Consider the following 21,002-nt stretch of genomic DNA (forward strand, 5'->3'; position numbering starts at 1 on the left):
ACCCCCTGACACTGCCTTCATCCCCCACTCACAGACCCCTGGTACCTACAACCCTCACAAACACCCTGACACTGCCCTACTCCGTCCCTCACAACCCACTGGTACCTACACCCCTCACAGACAACCTGACACTGCCCTCCTCCCCCGCTCACAGACCTCTGGTACCTACACCCCTCACACACCCCCTGACATTGCCCTCCTCCCCCGCTCACAACCCCCTGGTACCTACACCCCTCACACACCCCCTGACACTGCCTTCATCCCTCACTCACAGACCCCTGGTACCTACAGCCCTCACAAACACCCTGACACTGCCCTACTCCGTCCCTCACAACCCTCTGGTACCTACACCCCTCACAGACACCCTGACACTGCCCTCCTCTCCCGCTCACAGACCCCTGGTACCTACACCCCTCAGAGACACCCTGACACTGCCCTCCTCCCCCGCTCACAGACCCCTGGTACCTACACCCCTCACACACCCCCTGACATTGCCCTCCTCCCCCGCTCACAGACCTCTGGTACCTACACCCCTCACACACCCCCTGACATTGCCCTCCTCCCCCGCTCACAACCCCCTGGTACCTACACCCCTCACAGACACCCTGACACTGCCCTCCTCCCCCGCTCACAGACCCCTGGTACCTACACCCCTCAGAGACACCCTGACACTGCCCTCCTCCCCCGCTCACAGACCCCTGGTACCTACACCCCTCACAGACACCCTGACACTGCCCTCCTCCCCCGCTCACAGACCCCTGGTACCTACACCCCTCAGAGACACCCTGACACTGCCCTCTTCTCCCGCTCACAGATTCCTAATACCCCCCCAGAAGACACTGTCTTCCTCCCACACTGACAGACCTTAGACCTGCCCCACACCACTACCCTCCTCTCCCAGCCATGCCCAGCCCAGCCCGACATTTCCCTTTCCCGTGTGACATTGGCCCTAGCCCCCCCCTCCCCAGCCATGCTGCAGGGACACCCAGCCAAGGGGAGGAAGTGATCAGCACAGGAAGTGTACACTGTTTCTATAGCAACCCCTCTGCAGCAGCCGCCAGGGCAGGCACAGAGAGGAGGAGGATGTGAGTGAGGAAGGCTCCCTCCTGGCTGAGTGACCAACATGCCTACGAACGCGGCTGCTGCTTCTGCCACTCCAGCTGGTGAGCCTGGCTCAGCTCCTGCCCCTTCCCAGCACCTATGAAGCTGCTTCCTCAAGGGCTGGAGCCACAGGGTTCATGACTTTGCGGGGAGGCATGCAGGGGGGAGGCATGCAGCTTATTCTGAATGCTCCTTCCTCCCCACCCTGATCTGTGTAGACTGGAAGCCCTACTCCAGCATCGGGTAATGGCATGTCACAGCACAGGGATGTGACTGCATTGCGTTTATCCTGCTTGACAAACTGTTAAAAAGATGAGGAGTACTTGTGGCACCTTAGAGACTAACCAATTTATTAGAGCATAAGCTTTCGTGAGCTACAGCTCACTTCATCAGATGCATATCGTGGAAACTGCAGCAGACTTTATATATACACAGAGAATATGAACCAATACCTCCTCCCACCGCACTGTCCTGTTCATACTGGTTCATATTCTCTGTGTATATATAGAGGAGGTATTGGTTCATATTCTCTGTGTATATATAAACAGGACAGTGGGGTGGGAGGAGGTATTGGTTCATATTCTCTGTGTATATATAGAGGAGGTATTGGTTCATATTCTCTGTGTATATATAAACAGGACAGTGGGGTGGGAGGAGGTATTGGTTCATATTCTCTGTGTATATATAAAGTCTGCTGCAGTTTCCACGATATGCATCTGATGAAGTGAGCTGTAGCTCACGAAAGCTTATGCTTTAATAAATTGGTTAGTCTCTAAGGTGCCACAAGTACTCCTTTTCTTTTTGCGAATACAGACTAACACGGCTGTTACTCTGAAACCTGTTAAAAAGATGGTTAAGCATGGCCCTGGGGCGTCAGGACACCTGGGTTTTATTCCTGGCTGTACCATTGATGACTCACTAATAAATGAGGCTCACTGAGGTTCCTGATTAAAGTCTGCAAGTGGCTCAGACAGAGAGGTTATGATTGCTATTATCATAACATCTTTCCTTCTGTGTGCACTGTGAAATACCCCCTTAGAGGTTCAGTGTGTAGCTGATTCATATTTATTTTACTAATTAACAACAACAAAAAATCAAAGTCTCAACGTTGTTTCTCCTTCACGGGGTTCAGAATGAAACTATTGTTCATATTTTGAAATTTTTTCCAGATTTTTTTACCTCAAAAATGGTATTGAAATTTTCACCAAATTGGTTATTGATGTTTTTGTTTGCTGAAAACTGGGCTTTCTGTTAATGAACAATCTCTATAACCACTTTGATAATAGTTTCAATAAAAAGTTCAATACAATGTGACAAATTGGGAGGTTAGCTGGGAAGTAGTACAGAGGTATTGGGCATCTGGATTACCTTTACCCTTTCAGGTTGCAGATCTCAGTATATCTGCAGTTTTAGGGGGCCACTGTCCATTCAATAGAAAATGGGGAGTGCAAACTTCTCCCTCTTTACCAATTAGGTGTTTCCAAGGACATGGCACAAGTCAAAATTCACCATGTTTGCCAGCCCTTCTGTGTGTTTGTGTTATGGAAAAGATTATTTAACCCAAACTCATTGCATTAACATTGTCAAAATGCCCACATGTTCTTCTCATTGAATACAGTAGGTCAGATTCTCAGCTGATGTAAATCAGTATAGTTCCACTGAGGGCTGTTGGGTTACTGTCCTAATGATACTGCTGACACTGTTTCTGAAAATAAACAAACAAAAACAAATAACTCCTCTCCAAAAGAAAACAAAAAAACCCCCAAAACCACCAGCCAAAAGTAAGCCCCCAAGATTGTTGAGGCCTGGACCATCTCTTTGTTCTGTGCTTATACAGCACCTAACACAGTGGAGCTCTGGGTTCACAACTGAGGCTTCTCAGTGCCATTGCAATACAAATAAATAAATAGCAATAATATGTGGAGATAGAGAGAGAACACTTGTTAGGGACATTCATGCACTTTTTACATAAATCGTGTGGTGATTTCCTAATAATACTTAGCATGTATATGCTTTAGCATCTAAAATTGTTCTACAGTGTTGAGTAACCATTATTATTCCTACTTTGCACAGGGAGAAATTGAGGCACAAATAGGTTAAGCCCCACATTCTGAAACTTGTATGATCTGTAGCATTGGATCCTGTATCTGTGAGGATCCTCATCACCTTGGCAAACCTAATGAAATAACACAATAGTGCACTCTGATACCACTGCTGTGGAAGGTGGTTCTTTGCTGACATCTTATTAGCCATTTTGGGTTACTTTTAAACTTAGCTGTCTGAAGTTAACTGTCTAGAACCATACATGGGCTCATACCAAGCCATTTATTTAGGTTTGCAAATTTTGGCCCTAAGTGACTTGCCCAAGGTCACACAACTAGTTTGTGGAAAAGCCCAGAAGAGAACTGATGTCACCTGATTCCCACTCCAGTGCCAGATTCTCTGGATGATACTGTCTGTAAATTTACAGCCTGATCCTGCATCACCAAAGTCATTGAGACTGTTTGCCAGAAGTTGGGAATGGGCAACAGGGGATGGGTCACTTGATGATTACCTGTTCGGTTCATTTCCTATGAAGCACCTGGCACTGGCCACTGTCGGAAGACAGGATACTGGGCTAGTTGGACCTTTGGTATGACCCAGTATGGTCGTTCTTATGTTCTTGTCACAGACGTCAATGGGAGCAGGATTGCAGGCCATAATAACAAGCTGATGGCTACCGTAGAAATGCCATAGCTATTAGTAATACCAAGCAACACAGGATGATTAATAGAGTAAGTGTAGCCTAATGGATTGTGCACTGGACTGGGATCTATTCCTGGCTCCCCTGCTGGGTGACCTTGGGCTTGTCTCTCTGTGTCTCAGCTTCTGTAAAATTGGGATAATGATGCTTACCTCCTTTGCAATGTGCTTGGAGAGCTGCTAATGACAAACACTATGTAAGAGCTAAGCGTTTTTACTGGACAAAGAATCACTCTCTACAGTAGTTGTCATTCTGGTATCAAAATATGCTAAATGATAACTTGATGTTTCAGTAGGTTTGACCGTGTGATAAAGGTTCTCACAGACATAGCATCCAGTCCTACAGCCCTCATTCTGAAAAAGTTTATATTGGCTACTAGGGATGGGGAGTTTTGTCAGAGTAAAGATCAGGTTCATTATATTGCTGATGAGCATCTTCAAAACTAATAAACATTTCCATGTCATCATCTGCTGATTCATTCCATGTTTCATGTCCCCACAATGTCATCCAAGTGGTTAATGACCCTTTGTTATTCTTCAACAGCTGTCAAGAAGAAGCCAAATTATGCTAACCTACATGAGGCAGTGAAAGCCGGTGATGTAGAACAACTTGCATCAATGGTAAAAAGCGGAGCCAGTATTAATGAGGTGGATTTAGTCCATAAATTTACACCTTTGCACTGTGCAGCGCACTCTGGAAGCCTGGAGGTAAAACATTTTTTTAGATCTAGGACACAACAAGGTTCTTATGGATCAATGCTTTCCTTCTCAGGATAGGAGAGACTGAACACAGGCTTGCAAGCTCATGCTGATCTGGCTGAATCAATAATCTCTTTGTCTATTTATTGCTTAGTAAATCCATTCAGCACTAGTAAAGCAGGAACTTATGATGCATATACACTTTAAATATGATGCAAAAATTAATATATTATTTTTCAGTTTTCTAGACTTATTGTGCCTTTTCCATGCCCTAGGCATGTTATATGTATTCAGCGTCACAGGATTTCATAGTACATTACAGAAAAACCCAGAGGAGACTTTCCCAGTCCTAACATAGGCTCCATTTATAGTCTTCCTTACAGACTCATGCCTTCCTCCATCCCTCAAGCAACCTGTTCCGTCCTCCTCCCCTTCACTTCAGGGAAAGCCCAGGGAAATATGTAACATTTACAGAAAATCCTAAAAGTAACCAAATCTGGGCTCTGGCCAACTAGATGAAAAGCGAATTTAAGAGCCATTGATTTCAACTGAGAAGTGTGCCACCAGCCCAGTTCCCTCTTATACCAATGGAATCTTAGTTTGAGTACATCAGGTGACTGAAGAAGGACTTGACAGGACTGTAACCATTTAGAGTTTTACAGATCAAAATCAACACCGTGACTATTTACCCGTAAATCAGTTGACAACCGCTGCACAAGTGTTATGAGCTTCCAGAGATTAAAAACTGGGCTACCACATTCTGAACTAGCAGCTGTGTCATGTTGTAACCTCATGTGGAATGCACCGTAGCAATCTAACCTTGAAGCGACAAATGCATGTGTAACTCTGGTAAGATCCATATACCAAAGGAAACTGCTTGCTAAATGCAAGTAATAAGAAATACATTGCTGCTTTCCACGTGTCCAGAAACCACCAGGGAGCTAACAAGACCCCCAGGTTTTTGGTCTTTAGAAACAAACTGTGCTCATATCCCATCAGTCTGGGCTGTTTCTATAGTTTCTGCCATTTTTCCAATGATTCCCCCACCCTGTAAGTCAAGTCGTGGTCTTGTTTGGGTTGAGTCTCATCTAGCCAACCTTCTCCAATGCCCCAGTTAGAGAGACAATAGAGGAACCAGTGATGGAGCCTGGCTTAAACTGCTGCTGGAGAAAATGTTGTACACCTAACAAATAAAGTTTTATTTCATGCTCTGGAGGGCACCTAGAGTTGCTGGAAGTGACCATTAGAGCACAAAATAATACCTCTGAAAGTGAGGCTTGGTCATGGGAAGATGGTAGGAGAGAAAGGGTACCACAAGTCCAGGAGTTTAAACAGAAAAATGTAGGAAGGCAAAAGGTTGATATTTTTCTTTGTTTGCAATAAACATAATCAGAATTGTAGAGAGGTATGTTTGTGCCCATTTCTCGAATTTTTAAATGTATCCTTTCACTTTCATAGTGGAAAGAAACATTACACAAATAGCCCTATAGGTTACATCTTAAATCTTTTAAAATTGAAATGTAAAATTACATAAGCCATACTGTAAGATCAGTAAGGCATGCTTGGGTCCGCTTTAGTACGCGATTGGTACATTTCTTGGATGGATGAAGGAATGAAGCTGTAGCTTTCTAATGCAGCAACAACTTACTAATGCGTGCTCTGTTGTGATTTATTGTAATAATGGAGAATTCCGATAATGCTTTGAAACATAATATCAACTGATAATTTGCAGTGAATTCCCTATTAGAACTGTATACTGGATCCATGATAATAACCTATATTTAAAACAAATGAATGTCTTTGTCTTTGTTTTGATTGGTAGTGTCTTCACTGGCTGCTCTGGCATGGGGCTGATATAACAGCTTTAGCTATAAGAGACTGGACAGCAGCTCACCTCGCTGCTATCAGAGGTCATGATACTTGTATGCAGGTAAGTGTAAATATTGACATCAAAAGTAAATAGGGCCGATCCTCACTCGTTGTGGAACTGTGACAGTTCACACCAGCTGAGGATTTACTCCAGGGTTCTGAAAAGAAGTGGTAACAAGATTCATACTGTACACCATGGTGGGGTTTTCAAAGCTGCATAGGATATTTAGATGCCAACTGGACATCTGTATCCCTTAGATCAGTGGTTCTCAACCAGGGGTCCGGGGCATCCTGGGGGGGCCGTGAGCAGGTTTCAGGGCGTCCGCCAAACAGGGCCAGCATTAGACTCGCTGGGGCCCAGGTCAGAAAGCTAAAGCCCCGCCGCATGGGGCTGAAGCCTGAGGCCTTGAGCCCCACCACCTGGGACTGAAGCCAATGCCTGAGCAGCTTAGCTTCATGGGGGCTGCTGTGGCATAGGGCCCCAGGCAAATTGCCCTGCTTGCTACCCCCTAATGCAGGCCCTGGCTTTTATATGCAGAAAACCAGTTGTTGTGCCATAGTTGGGCCATGGCGTTTTTATAGCATGTTGGGGGGACCTCAGAAAGAAAAAAGTTGAGAACCCCTACCTTAGATAGCTTTGGAAACTTCAGCTAGATATTTTCAGAATTAGAAACATTTCTGATTATAAATAATACACAAGATAGATCTACCTATACATTATTATTATGTTCTTTATTGTTTGTACAGTGACAGTGCCTAGAAGCCCCAGTCAGGGACCAGGACCCCATTATATTAGCTGCTGTACAAACCCAGAATGCAAAGATGGTCTCTACCCCGAAGAGCTTATGATCTATGTGTAAGGCAAGAGACAACAGATGGATATAAGACAGAGAGATGGGACAGCACAATATACTGCATTCATTGCTATGAGAGAAGACAACATCCATGTACTTATTTAATACTCCTTCCTACTTCACCCAGAAGTTACCCTGCTGACAGTATAAAGTAATCCTCCCAGGCGACATTTGCTATTTAATTTTGTAAACTGAATTTCTGCTTTGTATTTATTTAGGCCCTTGTAATGAATGGAGTAAACTTAACAGCTCAAGATGACCGAGGATGCACTCCATCACACCTAGCTGCAGCCCATGGACAATCATACACTTTACAAACCATACTCCGGAGTGGAATGGTGAGGAAATTTTATCTTCTGCGGGGATTTTTTTTTCTTTTTTTGAGAAATGGTACACTTGCATTATACCATTACAACTCCCTACAGGAGGGCCAAATCATGGTATACTGTTGCAAACAAAAACGTCCATTGATTTGATGGGACTTAGGACTGTAGGATTTGACCTGTAATTTAGTTATTGTGTGTGTGCTATTGGTGAGAGCATACTAGTTTAAATTAATGTTAGTTATTTATTATGAGGCACATAAGGAAAATGATCCAAGAATTTAGAGAGAATGAATACTTTGGAAAAGTAGAACATTTCATTAGCTGATAGTGACTTAGTTAAATAGAGATCAGAAGCTTTTATTATCATGATCTTTTTCAATCATAATATTTTTTAGCTTTAAAAAGCAAATTTATATCTAACATATAGTGAGCAGCAACATGGCCAGAGTATGTCAAAAATGTTATATATATAATGTGTGTGTATGTGTTTTAATTTTTTAAATAAAACCAAAAAACGTAGGGGAAAGTATGTATCTATATGCCTATAAATGGGAATCATTTGTTCATAGCATCTTTATTTAAAGTAACTTAAAAGTAATATAGGTTTTTATAACTGATTTGGTTACCTACTATAAATTCCTGATTTCTGTTTACAAATGTAATCTCTGATGTACATGTTGTTTCCAATGAAACATATAGGAACTAAATAAATGAACCTGCTGCTTTCATTCTAGGATGCAAATGTTTCAGATAAGAATGACTGGAAACCAGTTCATTATGCTGCTTTTCATGGCCGCTTGGGTTGTTTGCAGCTTCTTATTAGATGGGGAGCTACTATAAATGACGTGGATAACAATGGAAATCTTCCAGGTACCTTGGGGAAAAAGAAGTCTACAGCTCTAACTTTTGGCTTTTAGTTGCTCTGTTATGTGAATATTTAGCAAATGACAAGTCATATACACGGGCAATATTTGCTAACAGATTTCACAAAGTTGCCACAGTTATCTTCCAAGAATTGGGGGAATTTATGTTATCCATAACGCTGATGCATGGTAACTGTTAGCTAATGCTGACTTCTTTTTATGGCAATCAGTGATGAGTTTCATCAGATACATTCTATGGCACTTTCTCATTCCTGTATCCCAAGTTGCAACTATTGGGCCATATTCTGAACTTGGTGGCACTGGAATAAGTCTGGAGTACTCCAGTGTTTTATTTGGAGTTATTTCAGATTTACATTTGACTGAGATCAGATTCTGGATCATCTGATTTTGTCCTAATTCTGTCTCTTCCCCATCCCTGCCTCTTCATCCAAGTCCCATTCTCATCACATACAAAGTTTCAGTCTCCATTTCTCAGTTGTCTCATCCTAGTCCCAGTCTCCTTGCCCAGCAGGTCCTAGGACTTGTCCAGATGAACATTTAATGCACAGCATGCTGGGGTGTAAATCTGCATCGCACTAGCATGTTGCATACTAACTTCCCATATGGACTCTGCTGCTGCGCACTAAAAATTCCTGAGTGCACTATGAGCTACTCTGCTTTGAAACAGAAGTAGATCAAAGTGCACTAGGAACTTTTAGTGCATGGTGGCAGGGTCCACATGGACAGTTAGTGCATGGCAGGCAAGTGTGAGGTAGATTTACGCTCCATCTTGTCACGCACTATTTGTCTAAAAAAGCCCCTAGTCTCACTCCTCCAGAATACCTGTCCCAGTCTCCCCACAATGTCCAGTCCCCTTGTCCAGCTGGTCCCAGTCTTCCATCACCTGGTCTTCCCCTGATCTGTCTCTCTCTCCACCCAAACCTCCACTCACTACTCCACACACATTCCCACTGGCTCCTTGCTCCTAGCCCCAGTCTCCCTCCCCAGGCTTCTCATCAAATATCAGTGTCATCCCCTGCCAGCTCCTTTTCCCAGTCTCTTGGCCCAGCCAATCTTTGTCTCCCCTCCCAGGCTCCTTGTCCCAGTCTACTCCTCCTGCCTTTCTCCACATCTGGTTCTTGTCCCCTCTGCATTGAATCAGGCAGCTTCTTCCTGTATATTGCCTTGGCCCAATGATGGGGAGTCACTGAGACCACAGGAGAAACAGTCTTTCAGTTCTCAGTTCACGTATCTGGACCCAGAATCAGCATGACCTGCAGCAGATGCAGGGAAAGTCCTGCTCAGTCCTGGATTGGAGCATGCCCAGTACGGACAGAATCTTCAGGGAATTTAGCTTCTAAAATCTAAGAAGTCTCTACTGAGCATGTGCAAATTGCGATTTTTTTAAAGGCTTATAACTTGGCCAAATTCGGGGGGGGGGAGAAGGGGCTAGAACAAGGTAAGGATGGCAAAAGGCATATCCCTGACACAAAGGCCACGGGCCTGCCTAATTTCAAATCCCTGCTCCAAAGTGTGCGAGTTATAGACCTTTTCAAAGAAAACCTTAACAGACTTTTTTAAATGGGCAAAACAACATAATTTGGCTGAAATTAAATGACAACAACAAAAAGTCAGCCTGAGGCAGATGCCTGGCATGCAAAATTTCAGCCTAAATGGTTAAAGTTTGGCAAAGTTATAAGCAACTGAAAACAGGATCTTATAATAAGAAGTATCGGGCCACCTTGATAATAGGGAATCGGCAGTGCTACCAGCCCTACCTACAATATAATGGCTCCTTTGAATTCACCTCTTCCTGGGAAACTCTGCATCTGCTTGGGTGAAATCCTGACTCCACTGAAGCCAATGGCAAAATTCTCATTGACTTCAACGGAGCCATGATTTCACCCCTTGAATTCTGGCCTTATGCAGCAGGCTTTTTTACTGCAGAGCCTCATAGAATTTGCATGGAGTGGAAGGCTGTGCATAGTTTGTTAGATAGTTCCTTTAGTTTACACATGGCAAGAATTTACTTATATGAAATACATTAGTGGTGCTTGAACTGGATATAATGTTTTAGCTATTACAAGGGTAATAGAATTCTTAATTGAAGAGAAACCATTTTTCTTTACAATAATGGACTTTACAGTGAAATATTCCATCTTTCTGTCAGTAGCATATCAACCATATTATACAGAATGTTTTCATGCAGTGACATTAGGTAACTAGTAAGTTTTTATTTGACATTCAGTTCCTCCTTCCCCTTTCCCACTGATGGGAATGGAAAACATGACAGTTTATAATGCAATGAGCATATTTTTTGCACTTCCATAGCTCATTTCATTATGGCTGCCAGCGCTCTTTATAAACATTAAATATTTAAGCCGTACAGTACCCTGTAACATCAGCAAGGTAACATGTAACCCACCATTACAAAGGAGCCACCTTTGGGGTAGAATGTAGCAGCTGCTGTACACAGCAATACTATACAACAATCCAGGACAGAAAAGGAAGAGGAATTCTGTATAGAAATGAAATTATAGGGGAATTTATGATTTTGTATTTAAAAAAAAGATATGAAATTAGATTAATCTTCTGCTTGTTGTAAATAACTGCACTATGTATGTCAAATATAAATAAGGTGAATTAAGCTCACACTTTGGAGCAGGTTTGAAGCTGCTGAGAAGCTGCTTTCTGGACTGGTGAGATATTAATCCTCACATTTATGTATTGTGCTGTTTTGTCTTTGCCTAATAAAACCTGAATAACCCTTGGTTATCTGACATCTGATCAATAGTCTAAATCAGACTCTAACAGTGGGCTGAACAGTAACAACAATTTAGCTAAGTAGCTCTTCATTTGGCAGGTGGCTGTGCTCAGGTTTAATATTGCCATGTTCTTCCTTTGTGCAATAGCTCATCTGGCAGCAATGGAGGGCCACCTGCATTGTTTTAAGTTCTTGGTTAGTAAAATGGCCAGTGTGTCTCACACCTTGAAAGCCAGGAATGACCATGGGGAGACCCCAAAGGACTTGGCACAGAGATTCTATAAGGATAATATTGTACAGTACATCGACAGCGTGGAACATGAGAGAGATCATCCAGAAGAACAGGAAAGTGAGTAGGTGCCTGAAAAGCTTCTGAGATACTAGCTTGTAAAACAGAAAATGCCACAATGCAACAATAACTCTGTAGAAATGAGGGATACAAATGACCTGGGCAGCAGGTGATTCTAACTTTCAAGTGGAACTGTGTATAAGCAGTGTGAGAAACAGCTGAAGCTTCCGATAGTTGTTAACTTTATTTACATGTGTGTCATGTCTCCGATTTTCTCATAATGAAAACAAAACAGCAACACTATACTATGCAGTCCTTTTGCTTTAGTTATACAAAGCTGTTCATATTCCTTTTACAATCTGACACATATTCCAATGTCCACAAATTTCCAGGCAGTTACATATTTAGGACAAGATTTTGGTTCCCTTATTCATTTTGAGTTATACCTTACTCTGGCAATAGTCCCACTGAAATCAATAGGACTACTTGATAAGTAAGTATTATTCAAGAGAAAGGATAGCAGAAGCTTGCCCATTATGATTATTCTGAAGGGAAGACTTGCTCGATTTTTCAAGCACTCATTCCATATCTATTAGTCTTTTCTTAGTATTAATCATATCAACTAACAAGAAAAATCAAAGTGCCTCAATGGATAATTTTTCCACCAAGAAAAATTAATACATTGTATATCCTACCTAGGACCATTGACTTGAAAATAAGGAGACAGCTTCAGTTCCCAGCATTATTAGTCCATTAACTTTCAACCAAAGGTATATTTATTACTACAGAAATATGAAGTGAATCTCCTCTCTGTAAAATTATATAAGATGCCTGTAGCCAGTAGCCAAGACATGCTTAATGAAGCCTGTGATGATAATGCTATGTTCTGCAGCCGTGTTTCAACCAATTAAGGGTGCATTAACCTCACTAACAAGTATGACATTTCCATGTTTAAATTATTATTTAGAGAGAGAAACTATGAAAGGTGAGGTGAAAAAATAGCTTGTTTGCCTACTTATTGGAGTTACCGGCATTTACTTGGATTCATGTCTGTTCCATTTTTCAGATTTAGCATTTCCAGGTCATGTTGCTGCCTTCAAAGGGGACTTGGTGACACTTAGAAGATTAGCGGAAAGTGGAATCATCAATATTAATGAGCGGGATGATAAGGGATCCACTCTCATGCACAAAGGTCAGTAATTAGGAACTGTGTTGCAGCTCATTACTGTTTGTTATTGACTTTTCACTTACTTATTTAAGTGGCTGCTCATCAGGTAAGCTCATGAACTACAGCATCTCATTTTCCCAAGAGCTCCAAAGGGCAGCCAGCAGAGATTATGCAGACAAAAATACATATTTGGTGGTTGTCATCCTTTGTATGCATCACAAGTTGAAGTCTAGATTGTTACTGCTGCATCACCAAGGGTAGCAAGATGGTGCAGTGCACTCTCCAATTTCCTAATCATGCATTTCCCCACCATATTTGACCATCTTCATCACTGCCCTTCAGTCACCTTGTAAAGATTGAAGTAAGCCAAATTTCTGCATTGTGGCAGCCACTCTGGCCATTTCAGTCAGCAGCCTGTTAAGCCTAGTCCAGAATCTGCATCCCAGGTTGCAAACAGCTGGATGTAAGTGTGATATATCTGGGTACAATCTAAACTATATGAGCAGCTGTGCCACCCTTGCCCTGCAACCTGGGGTGCCTTACAACGCCTGGATGAAGAAGTTCCCACATGAGCTGCTCACAAAGCCTTCCAGCATGCAAGCCACACCTGAGTGTTCGTGTGTAACTGTGGCCTGCCAGCCACATATGGCTTTCACCAGCCTGGGTTATATTGCAGGGTGACCCCAACACGCTCCCAGTTTTGATTTCCACCCAGGAAATTTCCACCCTCTCCTGGGCAATACAAGTTTATATAAAGTCTGTTATTTCTTTAATATATATACAACTTGCCACTCCAAACGGAGTTTCCCAAAAACTTCAATTTAAACACACTGGATTAGATGAAACAACAGAACAAATGTATTAACTACAAAGAGAGAAATTTTAAGTGAGTACAAGTAATGAGGCATGAAAGTCAGAAATGATTACAAGAAACAAAGTTAAAATGCTGATGCCTAAATTAACAAACTATGTTAAATTCAAAGCACTGTTTTCTCACCACATGCTTTCATCAGTCTCACTGACCAAATTTCTTAGGTTAGGACCCCTTCTCCCTGTATCCAGTGAATGCTTCCTTTGTCGCTTCAGGTGCTGTCAATGAGACATGCAGGGAGAGAGAGTTGGGGTCCTTGAGATATTTGTCCCTCCTTTTTATAGTTTCTGTCCCCCTCTTAAAAAACATTTCCAGCTGAGTACCAGGAGACAAAAAGTCTATGGGAAAGGATGTTCCCTGCTGCTTTTTCCTCACCTGTTTGAGCTTCCTTTGTTTCCCTTCTGGCTTCAGGACTCTGTTTGCCGCTTCAATGCAAATTAAACAGAGCACACATTCCTTTGTTTGAGACAGACCTATTTGCCAACCTCAGTATGGAACTTGTTAACACCATATAGTGGAATCTTATAACTTCACATACAATGTGGACATACACATTTTATCAGGACAATAATGAGCAGCAAATTATGAGTTTTCAAATGATACCTCATAAGGCATACGTTGTACAAAGATTATTACAGTAGTGTGTAGGGTGTGAATATAGGGGTACATTCTCCCACAGTAAGTTATATCCATTTTTGGTGGTGCATGCATGCATAGGTGGGAATTGCTAAAAAATGAGAATAATCAAGTTGAAGTCCAAAAAAAATTTAAAATTTTTAAAAAATTCAACAGCTCTAATCTGTTTAGATGTAACTTTTAGAAATATTGTGTATGTAGCTATGGAACTGTACTGTACTGTGAACTGCATCTTTACTTTCTAAGCACTTGAACACTATGGTGATGTGCAATGTACAAAACCACATGATAGACATACGGTAGTACACTGTGGAGGACTATGATGCTGTATGTACAGGGCTATCTAACACATTGCTTTGCAGCAGAGTGATGCAGAAGGTGTGAGCTATTTTTTGCAGTTTGCCTTTAAAGCTCATCCCTCCCCTGTGCAGGGCTGGCCCACGCTGTTTGCTGGAGCCCGGTCCTCCGTGCCCACGCGGGGCTGGCGTCGCTGCTCACTCAAGCCCTACCTGCCCCCCACTCGAGCCCTGCCTCTCCCAATGTGCGGGGCTGGCATCACCACTCCCCCCGCCCTGACATTTTTCTCCACACACCACTTTTTTGGCAAAAGTGGGCATTTGTCCCATTTGCTGCAAGTTGGCAGGAGCAAACGGGGAAAATGCCCACTTTTGCCAAAAAAGTCAGGGTAGCTGGGACAGGGCTTAAAAAAGGGACTGTCCTGGCCAAAACGGAACCCTGTGCTTAGGTCATAGCTGTCTAGGAGGAGCTGCCTATATACTTGTGGAGCTAGAGGGAGGCACAGAGTGGGTTCTGGCTCTAAAAGAGACAGACACCCCAACCAGTACAGTCTACACAAACAAACTTCCATTACACATTTTCCCTTGCAGACCCTGATTCAACAAAGCACTTGGTCTGTTGACTTCCAATGAGACTATTCATGTGCTTAAAGATAAACAAGTGTTTAAGTGGTTTGCTGAATCAGGGTCCTACTCTGTTTGTGTTTTCCTTTCTGTGTCCCCTAGGATTATATTATTGTAAATTGTTCTATATCAATCATAAAATCTGTCACTTTCTTTTAAAAACATATTTAATCTTTTCCAGGAATAATTCTCCAGTCCTACAATGTTTGTTTGTAACTCCTCAGATTGATGCTATCCCTAAGGCAAATGTTTTTCTTCTAATATATACTAAAAAATTACCACTTGCTTGATTCAGATCCATCCCTTTTGCAGCACTGTTAATTATGAGTCAGATGCCCTACTTCTGACATCATATGCTATGTGGGAAGCTAAAAGAGATGGATTTTCCCTTTGATAACTGTCAATGCTGTAGTTCTCAAAGGGAACCAAGCAAAGCTCTCCTCCCCGCACCCTGATGCCAACGTGTTACTTCATAAACAGGAGCAAGAGAAAGTTGTAAATGGTGTTAACATTTCAGGTCAAGTGTTTGTACCAGCTCTAGATGGGTGAAGGAAAGCCAGTATAAGGAGCAAACAGATGGTATCCCATGACATTGATGGCTAGAAAAACTGTGAAAAGAGAGAAATATTGTAGGGATACAAAGCTATGGTTGGGGAGGACCAAAAAGAATGGAACTGCTTGACATTTCACACTCTCTCTCCAAAAGCCTGCCACCCAGATAAAATAAACATGCACGTGGCAGCTATCATTTGGTGCTTTCTCAGAGGTTGTATTGACATTTGAGAAAAGCATTTGCCCAGATCCTGAAAACAATTTAGGTGCCTAACTTATTGAAATTAATGGGAGTTAGGCACCTAAATGCCTTTGAGGATCTGGGCCTAATCATAACCAGGAGGCATAGTAGATAAATAAGGAACCCGTAAGTAGCATAAAATACCGCACCATAGTTTTAGAACATATGGTAGATCTGCAGCTTCATATTATGCTGCATTGCAAGAGCCATGAGCCAGTAACAGAATTCTCTCCCAGGCAATCAAAGCTCTTGTCCATTCAACACTCATCCTTAGGATACTGTATGGAACCTTTAATGGATGCCCAGTGTTACAGAAGCCATAATACTTCACACAGCTGAGAACATACTTGGGGACACCAGATAATAAGGACCAAACTGACCAGCCTGTAGTGGATGAGCTTAGGTAGTGTACCTTCTGGAGTCATCCTAAGATCAAACTCCAGGCTGATAGCTATGGGGCCAGAACTTTCTCCTGACTTCAGTACCGTTGCACCACTTACAGAACTGAGGATCAGCCAATAACATTTACTTTACATAAAAGAGGAAATGAAAATAAAAACAGGCTTATACTCCGGGGTAGCATTTGGCCCATTATAAACTAATATTTCCATCATAGGTTGCTAGTGACATGTATAAACTATACATACTTTAGAGGGTGTCAAGTCATGTTAGGGAAAAGGCATTTTTGAATAAAAGTGTGTATAATTGACTTTAGTACATATTCTTTTTCCTTAGCTGCTGGACAAGGACACATAAGCTGCTTGCAATGGTTGATTGATATAGGAGCTGATTGTGACATTACGAATGAAGCTGGAGAGACTCCAAAAGACGTAGCCAAAAGGTAGCAGTTCAGATCTCTGAGCTATAATTTATTTGTATAGGGGCTGATTCTGCACTCACTGCTTTTATACGACTGTAACTCTGTTGAGTTCAGGTAATGTTACTCCTGATATACATTGGTGTAGGTGAGAGCAGAATCAAGCCCATGAATTTCAACTTTGGGTTAACAGCCTTTTGGCTCTATTGGTGTTGCAAAGGGTTTTATTGAGGGTATTTATATTGTAACTAGAGATGGGTCAAATTCTGTATAAGGCGAGGTGAGACCTGTTTAGTTTAGAAAAGAGAAGATTGAGAGGAGACATGATAGAGGTATACAAAATAATGAACACTGCAGAAGACCAGCTGGCCACTCCTGTTTACCTTTAAATATAATACAGGTGCTTATTTGATTCAAATAAAAGGCAAAATAAATCTAAAATAACTAAAAGGAAATACATTTTTGCACAACTTATTAAACTGTGCAATTAACTGCCACCGGATATTACTGAGGCAGAAGTGTAGCCTCATCAAAATGGTGCAAAACCCATTTTAGCTGGCTGCAGCTTGTGCGCTAGAGGTATAGGCTCCCCTGTGTACCTTAAAGTCCCACATCAACTACCACTGAAGTAAATGGGAGTGTGAAGAATGCACGGGAGCTGCTGCTATTTGACATATATTCAAGTGCGTGTGTTCTAATCAGCAGTGGATCTTGGGCTGCTTTTTCAGAGGTGCGTGTGTTTTTCACTGGCTATGAACTATTGACTGTGTTGTGCAGATTCGCCCAGTTGGCAGCTGCGGAGCTTTTGAGACGGGCAATGGGAGACGATTCTGATGAAGAAATAGATGACAATGATGAAAGGTTTTTCGACAGACATGGTGTGGAAGGGAGCACAGACACCACGGAAGATTTCATTCCAGATGAAGCAAAAAAAAGAGACGCCCGCAGTAAGTTCTCTCTCTCTTTACTGATTCTTCTCTTGAATAGGTGGGAAGGAATGAGAATCCTAGAACAAAATACTTTTAGTTGCAGAGTTTCTCCCTACTGCTGCAGAATCTTTTGTCAGTACCAATGAGCTTTAAAATAAATTGTGGAAATCAAGAAAAATATTTTAATCATGGAAGGATCTGGTCCAAGAGGTAACTATAACAGGACCGCTTGGAAATAGTGACCATAATATGATAACATTTAACATTCCTGTGGTGGGAAGAACACCTCAGCAGTCCAACACTGTGGCATTTAATTTCAGAACGGGGAACTATGCAAAAATGAGGAGGTTAGAAATTAAAAGGTACAGTGACTAGAGTGAAATCCCTGCAAGCTGCGTGGACACTTTTCAAAGACACCATAATAGAGGCTCAACTTAAATGTATACCCCACATTAAAAAACACAGTAAAAGAGCTAAAAAAGAGCAACCATGGCTTAACAGTGAGAGATAAAAAGGCATCTTTTTAAAAAGTGGAAGTCAAATCCTAGTGAGGTAAATAGAAAGGAGCATAAACACTGCCAAATTACATGTAAAAATGTAATAAGAAAAGCCAAAAAGGAGTTTGAAGAACAGATAGCCAAAACCTCAGAAGGTAATAACAAAATGTTTTTTAAGTACATCAGAAGCAGGAAGCCTGCTAAATAACCAGTGGGGCCCCTGGACGATTGAGGTACAGAAGGAGCACTTAAAGATGATAAAGTCATTGTGGAGAAACTAAAAGAATTCTTTGCTTCAGTCTTCACAGCTGAGGATGTTAGGGAGATTCCCAAACCTGAGCTGTCTTTTGTAGGTGACAAATCTGAGGAATTGTCACAAATTGAAGTGTCACTTGAGGACGTTTTGGAATTAATTGAGAAACTTAACAATAACAAGACACTGGGACCAGATGGCATTCACCCAAGAGTTCTGAAAGAATTCAAACGTGAAATTGCGGAACTATTAACTATGGTTTGTAACCTGTCCTTTAAATCAGCTTCTGTACCCAGTGACTGGAAGATAGTTAATGTAGCGCCAATATTTAAAAAGGTCTCTAGAGGTGATCCTGGCAATTACAGATCGGTAAGTCTAACGTCAGTACCGGGCAAATTAGTTGAAACAATAGTAAAGAATAAAATTGTCAGACACATAGAAGAACATAAATTGTTGGGCAAAAGTCAACATGGTTTATGTAAAGGGAAATCATGTCTTACTAATCTATTAGAGTTCCTTGAGGGGGTCAACAAACATGTGGACAAGGGAGATCCAGTGGACATAGTGTACTTAGATTTCCAGAAAGCCTTTGACAAGGTCCCTCACCAAAGGCTCTTACTTAAATTAAGTTGTCATGGGATAAGAGGGAAGATCCTTTCATGGACTGAGAACTGGTTAAAAGACAGGGAGCAAAGGGTAGGAATAAATGGTACATTTTCAGAATGGAGAGGGGTAACTAGTGGTGTTCCCCAAGGGTCAGTCCTAGGACCAATCCTATTCAACTTATTCATAAATGATCTGTAGACAGGGATAAACAGTGAGGTGGCAAAGTTTGCAGCTGATACTAAACTGCTCAAGATAGTTGAGAACAAAGCAGACTGTGAGGAACTTCAAAAAGATCTCCCAAAACTAAGTGATTGGGCAACAAAATGGCAAATGAAATTTAATGTGGATAAATGTAAAGTAATGCACACTGGAAAAAAATAACCCCAACTATATATACAATATGATGGGGGCTAATTTAGCTGCAACTAATCAGGAGAAAGATCTTGGAGTCGTCATTGATAGTTCTCTGAAGACGTCCATGCAGTGTGCAGTGGCAGTCGAAAAAGCAAATGGGATGTTAGGAATCATTAAAAAAGGGATAGAGAATAAGGTGGAGAATATCTTATTGCCCTTATATATATCCATGGTAGGCCCACATCTTGAATATTGTGTACAGATGTGGTCCCCTCATCTCAAAAAAGATATACTGGCATTAGAAAAGGTTCAGAAAAGGGCAACTAAAATGATTAGGGGTTTGGAATGAGTCCCATATGAGGAGAGATTAAAGAGGCTAGGACTTTTCGGCTCGGAAAGGAGGAGACTAAGGGGGGGGATATGATAGAGGTATATAAAATCATGAGTGATGTGGAGAAAGTGAATAAGGAAAAGTTATTTACTTTTGTTCCCATAATATAAGAACTAGGGGCCACCAAATGAAATTAATGGGCAGCAGGTTTAAAACAAATAAAAGGAAGTTCTTCTTCACACAGTGCACAGTCAACCTGTGGAACTCCTTGCCTGAGGAGGTTGTGAAGGCTAGGACTATAACAGGGTTTAAAAGAGAATTGGATAAATTCATGGAGGTTAAGTCCATTAATGGCTATTAGCCAGGATGGGTAAGGAATGGTGTCCCTAGCCTCTGTTTGTCAGAGGGTGGAGATGGATGGCAGGAGAGAGATCACTAGATCATTACCTGTTAGGTTCACTCCCTCTGGGGCACCTGGCATTGGCCACTGTCGGCTGACAGGATACTGGGCTGGATGGACCTCTGGTCTGACCCAGTATGGCCATTCTTATGTTCTTAAGTTAGAACAGAAGATAATTTAGGTCAATCTAGTCCATCTCTGGAAAGCCAGCACAGGATTGTTCCTTACAGTATTTTTTTGAGTGATGTGTCTGATGTAGTTTTAAATCTATTCAGTAATGGTGATTCTGCTACTTTCTTTGGGAGATTGTTCCACAGTCTAATAGAGCCCACTGCGAAAAAACATCTCCCAACCTTCAGAAAACCCAGCTTCTTCACGCACATCCTCATGTTAGCTACCCAGTCTGCTACCCAGTTAGCTGTCTGTCTTGCAGTCAGAGCCTACCAAAAGATTGAAAAACTTCGGCAACTTCTAGAAATTGCCTACAGCAACTACAAACAGCTGGGAGGAATAACTGTAGAGGAGAGGAAGAAGAAGAAAGAAGAAAGGGAGGCTGAAAAGTAAGATTCAATTAACTCTGTAATGTTTGTAAAATCTGTGGGGATCCATGGATGCAAGGAGCTAGATGAATGCAATGTATTAGTGTTACTTAATATTGTATTTATTTATTATGTTTCAAATGCAGAACCTATGGTTAAGAACTTAGATGGCTACTAGGTCTAAAAAACCTCAGCAAAGGCATACTTGGGCTTCTAGCCACTTCCATAATGTTTACCTGATTCCCCGGTGTCTCATTACTATACAGAAGTGTTCCGTTAAATGGTTTAAAGGAAGTGCAATATTGTCTTGCTATGATTTTGGAATATTAAATGGCGGTGTCACTTTTTGTAGGTTATTTCAACTTCCTCCTGGACACCTGG

General features: G+C 41.9%; 1 protein-coding gene across 1 annotated transcript in view; it reads left to right on the forward strand.

Annotated features, from left to right (window-relative positions):
* Nucleotides 1-1,074: 1,074 nt before the first annotated feature.
* ANKRD42 (ankyrin repeat domain 42) overlaps nucleotides 1,075-21,002 on the forward strand; it is a 29,911-nt gene continuing 9,983 nt past the window's right edge. The window contains exons 1-10 of the mRNA XM_073317121.2: nucleotides 1,075-1,163; nucleotides 4,388-4,551; nucleotides 6,365-6,472; nucleotides 7,484-7,603; nucleotides 8,326-8,461; nucleotides 11,367-11,567; nucleotides 12,574-12,699; nucleotides 16,631-16,736; nucleotides 17,490-17,659; nucleotides 20,516-20,642. Coding sequence (XP_073173222.1) covers nucleotides 1,124-1,163; nucleotides 4,388-4,551; nucleotides 6,365-6,472; nucleotides 7,484-7,603; nucleotides 8,326-8,461; nucleotides 11,367-11,567; nucleotides 12,574-12,699; nucleotides 16,631-16,736; nucleotides 17,490-17,659; nucleotides 20,516-20,642 — 1,298 coding nt within the window. The 5' untranslated portion in view covers nucleotides 1,075-1,123. The remainder of the gene's footprint in view (nucleotides 1,164-4,387; nucleotides 4,552-6,364; nucleotides 6,473-7,483; nucleotides 7,604-8,325; nucleotides 8,462-11,366; nucleotides 11,568-12,573; nucleotides 12,700-16,630; nucleotides 16,737-17,489; nucleotides 17,660-20,515; nucleotides 20,643-21,002) is intronic.

The sequence above is a fragment of the Lepidochelys kempii genome, chromosome 1 (assembly GCF_965140285.1).
Source record: "Lepidochelys kempii isolate rLepKem1 chromosome 1, rLepKem1.hap1, whole genome shotgun sequence".
NCBI lineage: Eukaryota > Metazoa > Chordata > Testudines > Cheloniidae > Lepidochelys > Lepidochelys kempii.